Consider the following 19,588-nt stretch of genomic DNA (forward strand, 5'->3'; position numbering starts at 1 on the left):
TCCACGGTGGACAGCCCAGGGGGTTTCAAACAGTGGTTTGCACGTTCACCCTGGGGTAAGTGGGACAACACATGAGGGGAAAACGTGCCTCAGGCTCGAGCAACTGCTGCTTCCCTTCCAGTGAGTGCCAGGGAGCAACTGATAGCACTCCACCACACAAGGCACATCACGCAGGCTGTGTGACAGCAGCAAACACAACACACCTGTAAGGGTTAATGCAAGCTTGCACTCTGTGCAAATGGTGCTGCTGTTCTGGGAAAGCAAAGCTGAACCACTCATCTGCAGAGCAGAAAATCCACAACACTCACATGGCCACTGCCCCACACACAGAGCTGCTTGCTTTTTCTTGGGGAAGGAAAAAAAGATGTGGTTTTGCAGGGGAAGGAGCTAAAACTTTCTCTTCCCACCAGCACTGAACTGAAAGCAGCAGATCACATGGGCTAGAAGCATTTACACACTGCTTGCCTTTTAGTAAACAATGAGGAAAGAGTGCATGAGCTACACTGAAACAGCTGTAAAAACATTTTACAAACTGCTGCAGATTTCTTTCTGAACCGCAGCACAAAGGACTGATACCAGGAGAAAGAAAAGGGGATTCAGAGCAAACTTCAGCCTGCAAAGAACCACAGCTGATCATTTCAGAAAGACAGGTATTTGACAATGAAACTCAATCTGGATCTTAAAGGTTTCCCAACAGTGACACAAGCAGGACCTGTGCACTTACACACCACCAGTGCACCACTATTCTCCTCAGGCAGCCCAGCAACATGTACAAGTGCTGAAACCCTTTCTGTAAACACACAGCAGTTTCAGCATCTGATTCTCTCCACTCTCCAGCATCCAAACTGGGAGCTCGAACGCCCACCTTAAAGCTGAAAACCAAATCACAATAACTGAAATCCAATCCAAAATTCTTGTGGCCAGAATTCCATCACTCCTGACACATTACCACAAATTATTTTAACCTCCTTACACATTTTCACAGGACACAATGGTTAGAGGCATATGACTCCCATCACCATTCTAAGCCAATTTTGTTCCAGGCTGTTCATCACTTGTTTGTGGTCTGTTAAACTCTGCCCTTTGGGAAGGGGTGGAATGAGTAGCTAATTCATTACTAGTGAAATTTTTGACATTTATTCATGATGAGAGGATATCCTGCAAGAAGACACCAAGTTCAAATTTTCACACAGCAGTAGATCATACACTGATGCTGAACACCATGATTGAAAGAGTGTACAGCTAAGTGGCTAAAACAAACGTATGGCCTCTGAGCTTTGAAGAGTCCAGTTCTCTGAGTGCTTCACATTCCTGGTCACAGGAGAAGGAAAAGCATCAAGGAGCTGCAGCAGTGTAAACATGAAATGCCACAGTTGTTATTAAAATAGTATTTTATTTTATGAATAAAAACTAAACAGAATTAGGGCACGGTTCTATTTTCTCTTTTTCCTTGTTTCCTTTGAACTATGCTGATCATCTCTCTTTGAGCCAAAGCCATATCTACCATTCCTGTGCTGATCCTGCCACTCACTCTCCAGCTGTCTCAGCATTTCCTGGGTCAGAAGTCCCTCCCTCAGCAGTCTGTTGGCAAGGGATCCCCGGCCGTAGCTTTTCAGCTCCTCCTGCCTGCCCCCCAGCCGGGAGGGCCTCGTGCTCTTGGCTCTCCTGAGCCCTGCAGCCTCCACTGCGATGGACAGAGCCTCCGTGGAGGCTGCGCCGTGGCGCTCCGACCCCGCCCTGGGGTCCCTCTGAGTCCCTGAGAGAGGAAAATCTTCTGCCACCACCTCAGCTGTGCCAGGGGCAGCTGCAGACTGGGAGGCTCGGATCAGCTTTGTGATGTTGCACACACCAATCTGGATAATGTCGTCCAGTTTCTTCTGGATGTCCCTCACGAGGGCAGCGTCAGGGAACATGTCCATGAAGCGGTAACTGAAGGGAGGCAAAAGCACACACAGTTAAACCTTCTCACTGGGACAAAAGTGGGATACGTACTAAGTAAAATGAATATTCATTACATGTTGCATGGGAATACGTAGTTTAGTTTGCATTTCAGCTGCTCCAGTCCTTGTTTCTCCCTTCTCCTTCTGTCAGTCACACACTGCTGCCTGCAGAACTCACTCCCTCAACACTATTTGTCAAGATCCTCTAAAAGGCCAAAGGAGCCCATCCTGCTCCATGTACATATGGGCCTCTGTGACCGTGCTCACAGGGGCCTTAGGATGAGGGAAGAGACGAGGATCTGACTCCATGTTTCAGAAGGCTGATTTATTATTTTATGATATATGTTATATTAAAACTATACTAAAAGAAGAGAAGAAAGGATTTCATCAGAAGGCTGGCTAAGAATAGAATAGGAAGGAATGATAACAAAAGTTTGTGGCTCAGCTCTCTGTCCGAGCCAGCTGACTGTGACTGGCCATTAATTACAGACATCCACCATGGGCCAATCACAGATGCACCTGTTGCATTCCACAGCAGCAGATAATCAATGTTTACATTTTGTTCCTGAGGCCTCTCAGCGTCTCAGGAGGAAAAATCCTAAGGAAAGGATTTTCCATAAAAGATGTCTGCGACAGGCTTCAAGACACTGCACTTCTAGGACTGCAAGTCATAAATAACAGGAAAAAACAAACAGTCTTCAAGCACAAAGACAATACCTTAACCACAGATAGAGGTCAAAAACATCATGCACAGCTTCGAGGTGCACCAGCTCCTTGATGTTCTTTGGAGCAGCCAAGGGCCACTTGGTGTGGCGGCAGAGCCAGTCGAACGTCAGCGGCTCGTTCCTGCTGAACTGCCGTGCAAACTGGAAAACAAACACAGGGGATCCCCAAAGAGTTAAATCCCCCAGAGTCTGTATGCACAGAATACTCCATAAAACACCCGCTTTGCTTTACACAACCCAAATGCCACACATTCTTTTACTTAATTACCCAACACAGGAGTCACCTCTCCTTTCCAGGGCCTCATTAACACAATTTGTCCATGGGCCATGCACAGAGTTAAGCAACAAAAGCACAGAGCTATCCAGAAAAGTGTAACACTGAAGGCATTTGACTGCATCTAGCAAAGCAGATGGACTTTGTGTCTTTTTTAATCCTCCTCACCCTATTTGGTTAATTATCTTGTTTCAGGGTTGCCAGAGTTTGGAATATTAAATGTATTCCTTGGTTTAGGAAACATGCTACCCACAAACCAAACAGATTCATCTGCCCTAGAAATCCACTCTTCTGAAACCCAGACACCTCAGCTCTTCAACTAACAGAAAAACAAGTCAAGTAAGATTTAAATCTAAAATTTTCAAGAGTACTCATGACTTGGAATAAGTGCTTCCTATCTGGCTGATACTAAATTGGGTTTTCTTGGCCAAGCAATGGGGCTTAAATTCACAACAATCTACCTCCCTCTAACACTGCATTATGCCCCTCTGCACCTTCACTACTTGGAATCCAAAAGCTCAGCATTTTCCTAAGGAAGCACTTTTTTCAACTCTTTAATCAATCACTCATTTTTTAAAGATCTTTAGCCATTTTTGAAAAGCAGGGTTCTAATATTTGTGACATGAGAGCACCACATCAGTTTCATTTACACTATTTTAAAAGTTTAATGCAGTCTTTAAAAAGGGTACAATGGCAATACTGTCTAACAAACAGTCCCAAGTGACATTATTATTAAACCTGAAAAACGGAAAAATCAGCTGAATACAAATTCCTCAAAATAATCACTCCTGGGGCACAGCAAAACCAATTCATCCAAGCCTGAAAAGTAAAGTGACACAATTCTGAGAGCCACTTACAGCTCTGTGTTTTCTGTAGTTTAAATTCTGTGTAACTGTATAACAGCATCAGCAATCACCCTTAATCCCACATTCTTTACTTCTGTTGGCAAGCCAACAGCCCACAGGAGCAGTAACTTGGTTTTTAATGACTGCTTTTAGGACCATGCTGGTGGCAAAGCTTAACAGTGCACAAGTGACCAGGGAACACCACTCTCATCCCTCCCAGTCCAGAGCTGACAGACAAGGACAAGCAGCAGGATTTTCAGAGGCAAACAGCAGAGAAGCTATCCCAACTTTAATTTCCATCATGAGAACCAGTTTTCAGAGGTCAATAAAAATAGTGAAGAATTCAATACACATCCAGCTATTTTATATCCCTTCTGCTACCTGTGAGCACTCTAAGAATGCTCTCAAATGATGTGATAGCAAAGCCCACAACAAATACAGCAGCTAGATACAGTCCCAGGGCACCAAAAGCCTCTTGGTCCAATATAAACACCACATGTTTTGAGGGGAAAAAATAGCTGACCTTCAGCAAAGTGGTGCACACAAAAGGCTCTTTCCTGTTCAAGGGTGCAGTGCAGAAGACGTATCGTGATCTCAGATTGAGTGGAATGTGCTGAATCATATCTGCCAGAAATTTGAAATCATCAATATTGCAGACAAAGTACATCCCATCCACCTGGGAGAGGCTCACAAAGATATCCTGGGAAAATAAAACCAAGTGGAAGAATGTTAGTACAGGAGAGGCTCCTTCAACTTTGTCTTACCAAAGCAAAAAGTTATTTAGAGTTTGAAAGACTAGTTATATTGAAAGAATAATTAAAAACCCTCAAATTTGACAACAGTAATAAAAAAGTTGGCAGGGGAGATCATCCTGCTCTTTTAGCAGAATTTGCATTAAATTCTCCAATACAGAGGAGAAGACACAACACACTACACTTTATTTAAACACTTTCAATCAGTCTCCTAAATAACAATGTTCTGGAAGGGTACATTGTAGTTACAAAGAACACCATCACAGGAACCAATCACCATTATGTTCAGAAATTTCTTCAGGTTTGTCACTTAGCATGACGCAAAAAGCTAACTTTACAGCATGCAACTCAATAATTGAGGTATTTTTAGCTCAATGTCAGGATCAGATCTATTTTAGGAAGAAAGAAAACACAAGCTAAATCCAGTATTGCAATAGAGGAGTTCAAAGAAAATATGAGACACACTCAAGGTCTGGAGAAATGGAAGATGCAATGCACCCTGCAGGGGGAATTTTATGGGCCCCCAAAATAATTTGTGTAATGCAAATCTTTGAAAGACACTTTTAAAAACATCTTTAAAGAAACTATGAGCTTTTAAATTAAATATGAATATTTAAGAGATCAAAAACAACACAAGGTTTTTATCTTAACGCTACTATGCTAGCCCAGAAATTGCTAATTTAAAAATTTTAAAGATGTGCTGTTACCCTACCAGGCTAAGTCTTCCAGGAGGTCTCCAGGCATAATCTTTTATTTCAAGGTTAGAAATCTGCATTTTGCTACATAACAGCAGATCAGCAGCAACAATAATGCACATTTAAAACCATGAAAGCTGCCAAGGATTTCTAAGTTTACTAAAAGCTGTGATAATGATTTATTAATACAGTATTAGAATCTTAATTTCTACTTTATAATGTTTAGGTACATCCAAAAGAACTAGTATCTACCTAAAGAGGAGATCAAATGGATCCCACAAAATCAGTTTTCTAAAAGTTACACAGTTTTACCACAAAATCCACAGAAACAGGAAAAACAATCAGGTAGATATCAGATATGTGGAACAATACATATGTGGAACAATATGTGGAACAAACAACCAGTGTTCTAGGAATTTTCAAATAATTTATCTAATTTCAGATCTCTAATATCGCCTTAGAACTAAATATCTACATTTAAAATTCAGAAAAGCTGGAATGAAAAAGCTGCTGCACAGTTTTAAACATGTGTAAAAATGACTGACAGGTTTCAAAACTTCCAAGTCTAGCACAGAAAAGTTGAACATCCTAAACCTGCCTGCAATCACTTGTGTGGCAGAGAGAAGAATCCAATTGATAAAAAAATACACACAAGGCTGTCTGTCAGGCCTCCCAAGGGCAGCTTTGTACAAAGCAATGACTATAAGTGATACTCCATTTTCAAATAAGCTGCTAATATTTTGATCATTCTTACAATTAAGTTGGATAGAGTGGCATCAGGAAGATGATAAGCAAACATTTCTATCTGCTCAGGAGTAGGATGTAGTCCAGCTGCCTAAATGGGAAAAAAAAGAAAAAGATTTCCATTAATTCTCAATATTGTTTTCAAGTCAATCCACTAGAAACAATATATTGAAAGACAAAATGCAAGAAATCAAAGCACCCTGCAGACTCCAGTTTATTAAGCACACTTAGCTGAAACTTAAGAGCTTTTGTGCTTGAGCTTTTAATTCTAAAAAGAGCAGATTTCATATAAAAGCAGCATAGAAAGTCTCTATTGTAAATGCAGGTCCACTGATGAGGGGAGAAAATGATGCATCTGACTCCATGTTCTCAAGAGGCTAATTACTTTATTATACTATATTATAACAATATAATAGTATAATAATATATTATATATACTATTATATAGTATTATTATACTATTATAATTTAATAGTGCAATACTATATTATATATAGTATTATATAGTATTATTATATACTATATATAATATATACTATACTTTAGTATAGTGTATATTATTATACACTATACTATACTTTAGTATAGTATAGTATTAAAGAATACTATACTATTCTGAAGAATACAGAAAGGATACTTACAGAAGGCTAAAAGCTAATAATGAAAACTCGTGACTCTTTCCAGAGTCCCAGCACAGCTTGGCCCTGATTGGCCAAAGAGTGAAAACAACTCACACTGAAATCCAATGGAACAATCACCTGTGGGTAAACAATCTCCAAACACATTCCACATGAGCACAACACAGGAGAAGCAAATGAGATAAGAATTGTTTTCCTTTTCTCTTTTCAGCTTCCCAGGAGAAAAACCCTGGGCGAAGGAATCACGTTCAGAGAATGTGAATGCCACAAGTCTCCAAAGAGGACGTACACCCAAAGTCACTGTGGCACAACTCATTTTTACGGGTCGCAAACAGAGGGAACGATAACACAGGATCAGGGTATCAGAATGCAGCCCCGGAGCAGAGGTGCACAGGCTGGCTCTCACCTGGACAGGGGGCACAGGCTCTCTGAGGATGTCCCTGAGCTGGGCCAGGTCGTCGCGGTGCATGGTGGTGACCTCGCCCTGCCGGAAGGAGGAGCCGAAGCGCCCGGCCCTGCCCGCGATCTGCAGCGCCTGCGAGGTGGTGATGGTGTCTATTTCCTTCTCCCCCTTCTCATTCACCGTCGGCTTCACTATGGAGTTAAAAATTATTCTTCTTATGCACCTGAAAGAGTTCAACAAAACAAAGAGCAATCCTTGTTTGCTAATTACTTCCAATATGAAGAATTAAAGCTTTTTGCTTTTTTATAAGTTTTTTTCTCCTCTACAGATTAGGGTATCACAGATACTACTTATGGACACAGCATATACTAAAGGGCACTGGCTAGTGGCAGGAGAATAATCATCCCTGCACACATCACTCGTGTCCTAATTGCCTCCCAATCCATTCACCAGCACCTGCCTCAGCAGTTTGTAGTGATGTGACTGCACCTCCCTCACCAATGGAATACATCTGGCACTGGGCTGAGCTTGCTCTGTATTTCAGAAATGCAAGGGAATGATAACTCTGACAACCCAGCCCATTTGACTCCAGTTCATCCAGTAGGCCCTGTCATCCATGGCCAACCATCACACTGAATTAGGCCCAGGGAGCCATTTAGCTCTGGAATCACTTTTAAAACTAAAGCCTAGTTCTGCCTAACCAAATTGATCACTACTTCAAAACTGAAATATATGTACTGTGTTATCTAGACACAGCAGATATTTAGATAAGTTAACAACAACAATCAGACTGGGGAGACAAAAAAGCAAATAAATTAATGTGGCCATCACACCTGAAGGAAAATAGAAGTACCATAACCTGCTGCAATACTTACAAATTGAGTCCCATTCCAATTGCATCTGTAGCAACTAAAATTTTGCAAGGATCATCAGGATCATTGAATTTCTTTGCCTGTTCAAGCTTTGTTCCTAAAACAGAATGACAGAACACTTCACACTGCAAACTCCATACAAAATTTAGACAACATATCACTAAGTCCAATGTCATTATAATAGGCTGAGGAAGAAAATAAATAAATTGGTATTTGATTGGTATTTGGCCAGATGGGAGGAGGAGGCAGGAGGGATTTAAATCATTCCCAGAGCTGTGGATAGACCTCATTTAATTATATGTATCTGAAGATCAAAATTAAGTACATAATAAAGGTCTAATCCCAAGATTAAAACACCAGCCAATGAAAGCTGATTACTTTCTCTAGCTATATAAAGAAGCCAAACTAGGAAACCAGCAGTGCTTTATTTTGCCATAAAGCAAGCAGTACGGGGAGGTTTCTCCTAAGGAAAGCACAGGAAGCAGAACACTCCCTGAGCAATAAAAGCACAGTGCTTTACCTGGGGGCAGGCTGCCGTAGATGACAGCACATTCCAACCCTCTGGCCTCAATCTGGCGGCTGACAGAGTAAATGTCATTCTTGCTGAAGCACACAATGCAGTCCCCAGCACGCAGGTTATCCAAGGACTCCAAGGCATAATCCAGCACAGTCAGGGGAGTCAGCCTCTCGTAGTTCCTGACCTACAATTCAAGTTGTCCAAAAGGGTACTTTTTAAACTCAAATTCCATCATATAGAGCCTAACCAGCAATGCATCCTGTAAAGTCAGCAAACTCGAGAGCACCGTGCCCCCCTGGAAGATCAGAGCTGTAAAAGCCCATAAACAGCTGTACCAGCTGCAGCATCCTCTAAAGGCAACTCAGCAAACCACTTTTCTTCCTACAGAAAAACAGCACCACTATTTAAAAAGGGAAGGAAAGAACTTTGCAACATCTTTGCTTTACAGAAATTGAAAAACAGTTTAACAAGACTGTGACCATGATATTTTCTGAAAAATCCTTTCCTTAGGATTTTTTCTCCTGAGAAGCTCAGAGGCCTCAGGAACAAAATGTAAACAATGGTTATCTGCTGCTGTGGAATGCAACAGGTGCATCTGTGATTGGTCTCATGTGGTTGTTTCTAATTAATGGCCAATCACAGTCAGCTGGCTTGGGCTCTCTGTCCGAGACCAAAGCTTTTGTTATCATTCCCTTCCTTTTCTATTCTTAGCTATCCTTCTGATGAAATCCTTTCTTCTATTCTTTTAGTATAGTTTTAATATAATATATATCATAAAATAATAAATCAAGCCTTCTGAAACATGGAGTCAACATTCTCATCTCTTCCCTCATCTAAGACCCCTGTGAACACGGTCACACAAGACTTCCTGCAGGACAACTTTGAGCAGTGACATCCCCAAAAGGACCCTAGATTTTTTCCTGTTTTACAGCAAAGAGAACCTGACATTGTGTTCACAGCTTCTCAGAATTACTTACTTCAACTTCCTCCCCTGTAGTGTACATGAGCTCTGTCACCAAGTCAATAGCAGCAGGTTCTCCACAAACGTGGATTTCTTCTGCACAGAGGCCTGAACAAAGCCCATAAATAAATAGCAAAATGTTACTTGTTTATATACAACAATGAAGACTGTATTTCACCTCCTTCAATGAGCCAAACCTGCACCTAGAGCCTCTCCCACAATACACTATTTCCCTAGAGCTGCTCTTGATCTCCTGGCAGCAGGTGATTGACAATTCATCAGTGTGATAATCAGAGCAGCCAATACCTCTCTGCACCCTCTCAGCCAAAACAAGAGGTGCCCTCAGCCACTGAACAAATGGAGCAAGCTTTGAGTATGTTTTACTTACTACTCATGTTTTACTAACTCCCAAACCATAGCAGAACTGAGGGGTTTTGTTTTCTACATGAATTCACCTCTAATTCAGTCAGAACACAAAAGGGAAAAACAGGAAGTAAAGGAAGTGTGACAAATCTGCTGAACTTAGAATCAAAAGCAATGAAAGAAAGGGTCAAGAGGGAATCAAATTCCAAACTTCTATTCCAAATACGAGGAAAACTGTTTCCAAAATTCTTCTAGAAATATTCTAAAGTTAGCAAAATAAGCATTGTTGTAAGAATATAACAGATTGATGCAGCTCTATAAATGAGCCATTTGAAATTAACACTATAAAATATTTAAAGCTACCATTATTTAGCACAATCTCTACAAGGGTACTATCTTGAAAACCAGTGTTGTTTTAATTGAACAGAAAAGCATATTTCTTGGAAATAGTCAATGTAAAGACACAATGTAGTAAAGACTCCCTATTATCCAAGGTAGGAAAAATAAAAGAGGCATCTGAACTAAATTTTAAAGACCCATTTGTTAAGCAAAACACAACAGGCAGCTTCCTATCATGCAGACAAACCCTTTGAGGCAGAGTATCTCTAACTTGCTGTGGGAAGACATTAAAAACAAACACTTTTACTTTGCATCACATAACCACTAATGACTCTACCAAGTGCTAAGCTTGTATTTCATGTGCCATTAAGCTAATTCACTGCCAACACCACCAAGCTCACCTAGAAGGGCTCTTGTCCAAGCCCAGCCTCTGGCAGGATCTCTGATCATCTGAATTTCATCAATCACAGCAACTTCATCTTAAAACAAAAAAAAAAAAAGAAAAATATGATGCACCAAGGAAGAGAATCTAGAACAGCAGTACAAGACATGAAGGAATTGAAGGAATTTTAAAGGTTTCCTAAAAACGGTTGCTCAAACAAAGCTAATCCTCTATCACCAAAAAGCTATTCTGAGATGATCCATGTTTCTTGAACTGCTCTATCATAGTTCAGGAAATGTTGATTCCTGAGTGAAAGAGAAGAGCTCAGCTACTTTGGAGTCCAAAGAATAACAAACACACAAGGATAGCACAGATAGGACAGAAACAACTCTGTGTACTTACAAGGTGTGTTAGTGCTGCACATTTCAATGGTACAAGCGACGTGAGGAGCCTGTCTGGAGTCCTCATTGGCAAAGAGACGCTCTTCTCCTGTCACCAGGTCACAGGGCACGTTCTGAGGGCATTCACAAATCTCAGGGTAAGTTTTTGAACATGAAAGAATCCCCTTTCCAAGAGGACAAAAGCAGTTTCTTACAGTAGTTTCAGGACAGTGTAATAGAGGCTATCCTGGAAATAACTACTCAGCCTTGAGAGACTTGTGCCTTGTATTTAAGTCCTGTCACAGTGGAGGTGTAATGATGAGGCGGGGGTGTCTGTATTTAGATACCTTCCCCTACACCTGCAGGAGGTTACACCTTCCCCTGAGCATTTCAGAGCTGTCCCATCTGCCATCAAAGAACTGTTAGAAGAGCACGAGGGGCTCACAAAGCAAGGCCCAGCAATGAAGGAGCCTCACAAGCTCCAGCTCCTTTGGCAATTGCCCTGCTGCCTTACACTCATGAGGACCAGCTGTGAGAGACAGCTGAGGCCACTACCCTGCCAGTTCTACCCTCCTGGGTGCTGCTGGCTGCTCCATCCATACCTACAGCCATACAGAGCCCTGTTCAAGCTCCAAGGGCCCAAACATGATCCATGATCCAGGAGCCAGCCAGTGAAAAGTTCTCACACACACTAAACACGTGGGAGAACAAGGAACAGCACTGACTGTACCCACAGTCACTCTGTGAACACATGTGCTACATTACAGCTGTCTCCTAGGACTGAACAATCTTTCTGATGTGCCGCTAGGAGTTACAAATTCTACGTGAAAAAAAGAGAAATCACAACATCAGTACTGTACACACACACTGTTCTGAGTTAACATGTGATATGTGGTTGTAGTGCTTCAGAACTGGTCTGGCTCTCTGCAGCTGGAAACACACTGGTGAGGAACCTCCAAAAATATGCCAAATGAAACACTATTGAGAATTTCCTCTAGCACAGCTCTGCCCTTCAACACATCTGTATCTGCAGAATTTTTCAAGGATGTGAAGTGAAATAAATTAATACATTGAAGCAGAAGGTTGGGGGGAGTTAAGCAGGAGTATTTTTTTGTGTACAAGCTATAACAAAGGTCATGGGCAAAGGAAGACTGAAAAAGCCGATAGTAGCACCTGGCTAACCCAGGGAGCAACAAATCCCAGAAGAACAGAGGCAGGTACAGGGATGATGGCACAGCACAGGCTCTGGGGACAGCACTGCTCCATTCTGCAGCTAAAGCACAAATGCACAACTGATTCCACATGCGCTGACAGCACTGCAAAGCAAAGGGCTCCAGGAGCACCTGGGGCCACCACAGAACTTCACAGACATGCATGCATGAGACTGTTCCAGCACTAAGGATCTTGGTAAGTAATATGACATACTGACAGCATCATTACTCTTTTGGAAGATCTCATGAGCCAGAAGTTTTAGTGGACCACAGTATATTCCAGATTTGGCTGACAAAAATCTCTGGATAGCATGGTAAGTTTTTCCACTGTTTGTAGGACCAGCATGGAATATTATCTTTCTCTGAATAGCTCTGGCATCTGGATACCTAAAGCAAAGATAAAAAAAGTATATTTCAGTATATTCATTCTGCTCAGCCTATTTGCCTACAGAATTCTAAGTAAAAATGAGAAAAAAGGAGATCTGTTGAACATTATCTGGATACTGACTCATGAGAAACTGGAAATTATATCATGCATTTATTCATTAATAATTTTAATGTGTATTGAAAGCAAGTTCTTAGAGATACTATAAAGAGGTTACTGCGTCTGACATACTGATCTTCTGAGCCATACAATGCTTTCAAAGATTCAGAGTGAAATTCACACATTGTGTTCAAAATAATTCTTATTATTCCTGCAATTCTCTCTCCTTGAGCTTATCAACATTTTAATGTTTTGATGTGCTACCTCCCAAACACATTGCCAGAAAACATCTTCCCGGAAAAGCAACTCAATGACTTTCACAGCTGATATTATTTTCTTTTTAATTCATTGTAACAAGAGTTCCTGACACAAATTATTGCACAAACAGAGAAAAGCACTGAAAGTGTTGAAGCCCACAGACTGTGGAATTCCATGGCAGTAGGAGAAGGAACCAGGGCAGCCCCTGGAGCACACTGACCAGTTTGGGGGCAGCCTCAGGTCGCTGATCTTGCGCAGATCATCCATGCAGTCCAGCATGGGGAAGATCTGCTTGGCGTGCCTCAGGAAAAATGGGAACAGATCATCCACGTGACCTGAGGAACAAACCCTTTTCAGAAAGTTTTGTGCTTGTCTGAGTGTCTGCCTTCATTAAAAACTTTGAAAAGTATTTTCTACCATTTCCACCCCACACTTACATAATCCTTTCAATTCTGGCTCTCCACAAAATTCAGGAATTACCTCAGTGGCAGAAAGGGAAACTAACACAAGTACCTGGACTCATTCAGCGATGGAATACAAGCACAATAATATGAAAAAGTGCATCTCATTTCAGTATATCCACTCTGCTCAGCCTATTTGCCTACAGAACTTTTAAGTAAAAATGAGAAACTGTGGAAAAACTGGATGAGAAATAGTTTTTCTGTCGTAAGAAGATTTTAGCCCCTTCTTCCCAAATGGGGAGGGGAGGGGGAAGAGAAGGAGAAAGAAGGAGAAGGAGAATCTTTTAAAGGGCTTTTATGAATAAACAGAGAAAAACAGATTTGCAGCTTCTCCAAGCTGCCAAGACTTAGAATGCTGGTTCCAAATTCTAAAATCAACTCAGAAGAGAAATCCAGGTTCATTCTTCTGAATGTCTGCACAGCAGACATGTGGGCCTTAAAGGTCCCATTTCAGGTCACACTCCTACTGTCCAGCTCTCTTAGCATTTCAAAGAACTGCCTTGATCTAAACCTCTGCTATTATCAAACATACACAAAAAGAAAAAGCAGTGGTTTGGGGTTTCTTGGAGTGTTTTCATTTTGTTGGGGGGGATGTTTGATTTTGGGGGAGGTTAAATTGAGAATTATTATTCAATTAATAAAAATTATTGTGGAAATATTTTTTAAACTGTGGCATATTAAATTATCATCTTTGGACAGGCAAAACTCAAATTTAAAAATTTCAGTACTTCTGTATATGAATTATAAGGCATAATGGTCATCAATAACCAGATAAGGAGTAGAAATGAGAAAACCCTGTGGAATATTTTATGCACAAAAAATATAATGAGACGATTTCCTAAGATGGCCAACATTTAAAATCTACACATTTACATTTAAAGACAAAACTCACAGCCACTGCAATCTTCAAAATCCCATCATTAAATCCCACTGTGCAAATGGCACAAGCTTTCTGTGTGGATTCTGCTGCTCCCAGCTGGCATCAGCTCCCAGGCAAGAGCTGTTAATGCCAGCACAGGATGCACCAAGCAGGCAAGGACACCCCTGTGAGTGCCACAGGGGACAGAGCACTGCCACAAAGCTGTCCCCAGAGCCACCAGCCGGGACAGAGCTCTCCAGGTGCCCCCTAGTGACCGCTGGATTGCAAAGAGAGCAATAAACAGAGCAGCTCTTCTCATTTCAGCCCTGAACAGACGCTGTGCAACCACAGGCTGCTTCCTGCTATCACCTCCGCATCTTGCATTTCCACTTCTCAAGATTTAACAACTGAACATTCCCTTGGATGGGCACAGATGTTTCTGATAGGGAAGCAGGGATTTTTAATCTCTCTGACAGCAGTGAATTAATTCTCTATCATATTGAATAATAATTCTCCGTAGGAGGTCCACATGTACATAGGTAAGTATACAAGGAAAACCAAGCAAAAATGCACATTTTACTTTACAAGCATTCCAGATACTTGCCTGCACCACAGCATATATCATTGAGAATAATATGCAAATCAGCACTCACAGAACTGGATTCCATGATATACTTCCTAAAGCTTATAAATGCCTGGTGAAAGAGGCGAGCTGGGGGAAAAAAAAAAGAAAAAGAATAAAATTAATGTGGCCAGGATCAGAAAACTCTATTTGTAAACACTCAATAAAACACTGAAGTAGTTCATTAAAAACTTAATATAAGCTATTAAAAGTAAATATAAAGATTACTTGAACCAAGTGGCAGAGACAATGTAAAGAAGCAGTGTTGAGATAAAAAGATCACATCTAATGCCATATTTGAAGCAAAACAGATTTCACATTAAAGTAATATAAACTTATTTTCTTACCATCTAGTCCATTTTCAGCTCCTAATCTTTGAATTTCTTTTCTTTTGTAGAACTTATTTAAGTTTTTTAGGACTTCACCTGTAGAAAAAGAATAACTTTTTTTAGAGCTTCCTCAAAATTTGATCACATTCTCCTGGCCCAAAGATCCTGGTTTATACTCTGGAGAGAGGGAATCTTTCGATGCTCAACAGACACAAATGAACTCCCCCTAAATCAAATAAAGTCATGGAGTGAGATTGGGGTTATTGTGGAGGACAACCTTCAAATAAAGCAGAGTAAGAACTGCCACTAAGGTGGTGCCAGCCTTCCCCTGGTGCTTGACAGGAAACCATAAAGATGGGAATGTGCAGCTAACAAGTCATGGAACAAACTAATTAGTGTTTTGGGGTGGGTTTTTGTTTGCTTTTTATCAGCACCTATCGGGAGGTTTTAATATGAAAAGCAAATCTGCTTGTGCCACTTGGTGACAGCTTTAACCAACATCCTGAGCCATGTTCTTCTCTCCACCCTGCTTCCAAGACACACTCCTCAGAAAGATCAGGTAATCCAGACACGGTATTCTTTCTTGTCTCAGGTTAAATAAATGGAAGGAAGAAAAAAAGAAAAAAACCACAGTTCCTTCAGATGTATCACAAATTACTCAGCTTTCTTTGAATAAAATCTTATACACTTTTTAATAAACTCTTTCCCTCTCCTAAAAGGCAAGTTTAGCATTGCAACAAAATTCTACTTACTCAAGCACACGCTGATTTTAGCTCATTAAATGTTAGCTAAATGACAGTACAGAAAGATGTGTCCCCTTTCCATCTACAGCAGATCACAAATTCACAAAAAATCTAGGAAATTTCATGAAGGCCTATTCATGAGTTTCCATTATTCTTCAAACTCCAGTCTGTGACCGCTGCATTATAAAATGCTGGGAGTGACAAATGGACCACAAGTCACTGGGCACAACACTGGCAGGCTCTGCTCTCTGTAACACGGAAAACTCCCAGGAAATCAGCCTTCAATTACGGGAAGATTGCCTCTCTAAAAGCTGTGACAGAGACAGCCCCCTTGGCACAAGGAAAATCAGCAGCTGAGGAGAATATGGCAGATTCAAACGCACATGCCACAGCACCACAGCAGTGTTTGAATTACATTTCCTGGGAAGGCACCCACAGCCACGTTCGAGGGCCCTGAAAGCCAAGGCAGACTGGCAGACAGTGCAGGACAGCACGCCCAGGGCTCGGTGCTCTGCAGAGCCTCCCCAGCACTGACACACGCTCAGCCCCGCAGCCCAATTCACAGCCCATTGGCCTCGCTACAAGACTGAAAGGTCAGTGCCAAACACGCTCCCATGCCAGGCCGGCGACATTGGGACCGTGTGCCCAAGGTCAGGAGCCTTCCCCAGCACAAACACTGTCCAACAATGAGGAAAATCTAACAAAACAAACTGGCACTGCAGCCATCTGAGCTTATCCAACGCACACAGCACTCAGAGCATGTGTCCTGCCTCATCACCACCCTTTCACCATCCACTCCTGCTTTGAGAGCTCCCTTTGTCTAACCCTCATTCCTGAGCTGGTTTAGCTCTTACTCCTCAATTACTTTCACTTCTCAGCAGCATCTTTAAGGTTCTCTGTAGAAAGACAGCAGTAAAGTTCAGAAATCACACAGTTAGTCTCCAAGGTATCAGATTCATTTAGATGTTTCAACCCTGTTTGCAGGAGACTTTGGAGTCATTTCCCTGCGTCTCTGATGCCACCACCCCACTGCAGTCAGGCTGTCTGTAGCCACTGGGGCAGTGAGGTGCTTCATTTCACAATTCCTCCCCAAATATTGGACTCCCATTGGCCACTCCAAGCAACCTGTGCACGTACCGAGCCCTGACACTCAGTGACAACTGATGCAGAAGATACACACACCAAAACTGAAAGCACCCATCAGAAATTGAAAACATTCAATTTGCAGGTCTGTAATGAAGTTTTTACAAAACTGGCTTTACAAAAGCTTCTAAAAAGACCTTTAGTCTTCCCAGCAGTGTCTGACCAGTGTGAAAACTATAATCACTCTCACTCGAGCAAGTAACAAGCTAACAAGATGATTCACACTGCAGGTATGCTCACTAACAAAGTTTCTGCACCAGCTGCAACAAGAAAGCTCAAAAATACAGATCTTTATTGAATCTAGTCAGTATTGAGCAGCAGAATCTGACAAACTATCTGCAACTAAAATATTTTTAAAAATAGATGCATAATACTGTGTGTGGTCAGAACCTGAAGGGGGAAGCAGAGGAAGACTTTTTATTTCATTTTTTTAAAATGGCTACATGTTTAAGAAGGTCTTGTCCAGTCTTCTCTAACATTATTTGGTTTCAAAATACCAATACTTTTAAAATACATTATTGTTTTTTCAAAATACTGTTGACAGCAACAAAGAGAGCCAGATGAGCACCACACGGGTTACACCGGCTGCTATTCCTCACCAGCCTCACAGGGGAGAACATCAGGCTGTCTGAAACAGTTAATTTCCACATCATTTTAGCCAGGCTGCTCTCAACAACTTAGCAAAGACCAAACAGAATCTGTACTTATCTTCCCAGAGCATTTTAGTTGTGGTTTTGAAGACATCCACCATAACTGTTCCTCTAATAAATGAGACAACAGGTAATGTGCAAGTAAGGAGACATCATTCACCTTTATTGGCACCTGAGGAATGCACTACTCATACCAAAGACAAGTTTGACAATGCAGATTTTCGCATTACAGCTGTTCAGGATTCTTCATCCTGACTGGGATGTTTTAGCTGTCACGGCCAGATATTCCTCTCTCCACAGTCCTGAACTATTAAGATAATTTGCCCACGCTCCCATACTCTGGAGTTAAGATAAATAATGCGTCATCACAACACTTAATTACGAGAAGATACGAAAGATTTCCATTTGCAGCATTAACGCTTCCAGATCAGCAAACACCAAAAGAATCAAGACCTTGGCTCTTATTTACCAAACCTTCAAAGATCGTGGAGTCATAAGATCACAGAACTGCCTGGGCTGGAAGGGACCTTAAAGACCATGTCACTGCAGTCCCCGGCCCCACCTCCCTCACAGGGAAGAATTTTTTCCTAATACCCAATCTCCACCTACCCTCTGTCCAGGTGAAGCCATTCCCCCTTGTCCTGTCACCTCACCCACTTCTGATCCAAGCACACTCACACACAGACAATCTCTTCGGTCTGCAGCAGCAATATTTGAGGAAACCGTGTCTCTATAAAGTCCAGACACCGCTCTGGCTCTGGAATACACCTTTATCCCGACCGGCCAGACCAGGGGATGGAGGAAGGGCCAGCCGAGGTTCCTGCACACAGGTGACACCTACAGGCACTGAGCAACCACAGAACACCCTGAGCTGGAAGGATCACCCTGCTCAGCACAGCTCCAGGAACCCCACCGCATGCAGGTGCCATCTCACTCAACATCCTTCATCCCACCTCACCCTCACGGGCACAATCAGCGACAGGTCACACAAGGTGCAGGGAAGGAGCCCTGCTCTTAGGGCAGAGGGTGTTTCTGAGCCCAGGGAAGGAACCCAGAGCAGCAGGATCACACAGTCAGCTAAGCCACAAAGTCCTCTCTGATTATCGACTCTAACCTATGGCCAAACACTTGTGTCTGCCTCATGCAGTCTGTCCTTAGACACCTCCAGACATGGTGACTCCAGCCCTTTCCAATGTTGATTCACTTTCCCGGTGAAGAAATCCCTCCCAACGTCCAGCCTAAGCCTCTCTTGGGACAGCTTGAGGCCGTTCCCTAGGAGCAGAGCCTGATTCCCATCCAGGCTCCTGGCCGGGAGCAGGAGAAGGCGAGGTGTTCCCTGAGCCTGCTCTCCTCCTGGCCGGGAGCAGTAAAAGGCGAGGTGTTACCGGAGCCTACTCTCCTCCTAGCCGGGAGCAGCAGAAGCCGAGGTGTTCCCTGAGCCTCCTCTCCTCCTGCCAGGGAGCAGTAAAAGGCCAGGAGTTCCCTGAGCCTCCTCTGCTCCTGGCCGAGCCCCAGCCGCTCCTCACCCGATCCGTGCCCAGCCCGTTCCCCATCCCCGTTCCCCGGACTGGCTCGAGCTCCCGAACGCCCTTCCCGAGCCGAGCGGCGCAGCGCGCTCGAGGCGCGGCCTCAGCAGCCGCCAGCGCCGGCGGGCAGAGGGCGGCCGAGGCCTCACGGTCGGAGCCCCGGGGCCCCCGCCCCGTCCCCTCACGGTGCCGCCCGCACTCACCCTTGTCGAGGGGCCGCGTGAGCTCGGCGCCCACGTCTTCTTCGGCCGCGCCGCCGAGGCCGGGTTTCAGCGGCACGGGCACGAAGAGCGAGGTGTCGGGGGCGCGGGAGGCGCCGCCGTCCCCGTTCGCTGAGGAGGAGGAGGAGGAGGAGGAGGAGGCTGCGGCGGCGGGGCGCGCGCGGGGAGCGGAGCCGCCGCCATGGCGGAGCGCGAGCGCGGCGCGCGCCGGGAGCCGCCGCAGCAGCGGCCACGCGCAGCGACTCATCCGC

The 19,588-nt window shown here is 43.2% G+C and overlaps 1 protein-coding gene across 3 annotated transcripts; it reads right to left on the minus strand.

Annotated features, from left to right (window-relative positions):
• Positions 1–1,114: 1,114 nt before the first annotated feature.
• SUPV3L1 (Suv3 like RNA helicase) lies at positions 1,115–19,525 on the minus strand. Of its 3 annotated transcripts, XM_058029493.1 has the most exons (15): positions 19,320–19,525; positions 15,073–15,150; positions 14,708–14,815; positions 13,004–13,118; positions 12,260–12,428; positions 10,853–10,964; positions 10,470–10,547; positions 9,383–9,474; positions 8,409–8,589; positions 7,892–7,985; positions 7,020–7,239; positions 5,986–6,066; positions 4,308–4,484; positions 2,658–2,806; positions 1,115–1,929 (listed from the first exon to the last, which is right to left on the minus strand). In XM_058029493.1, exons 3-15 carry the CDS (start codon positions 14,769–14,771, stop codon positions 1,434–1,436), a joined length of 2,028 nt encoding a protein of 675 aa, XP_057885476.1. In that variant the 5' UTR covers positions 14,772–14,815; positions 15,073–15,150; positions 19,320–19,525; the 3' UTR covers positions 1,115–1,433. The 3 variants fall into 3 exon arrangements, with proteins under 3 accessions (XP_057885476.1, XP_057885477.1, XP_057885478.1); XM_058029494.1 differs by lacking the exons at positions 15,073–15,150; positions 19,320–19,525 and having other exon boundaries at positions 14,757–14,800; XM_058029495.1 differs by lacking the exons at positions 13,004–13,118; positions 14,708–14,815; positions 15,073–15,150; positions 19,320–19,525 and having other exon boundaries at positions 12,256–12,342.
• Between the last annotated feature and the right edge of the window lie 63 nt (positions 19,526–19,588).

The sequence above is a fragment of the Melospiza georgiana genome, chromosome 8 (genome assembly GCF_028018845.1).
Source record: "Melospiza georgiana isolate bMelGeo1 chromosome 8, bMelGeo1.pri, whole genome shotgun sequence".
Classification (NCBI taxonomy): Eukaryota; Metazoa; Chordata; class Aves; order Passeriformes; family Passerellidae; genus Melospiza; species Melospiza georgiana.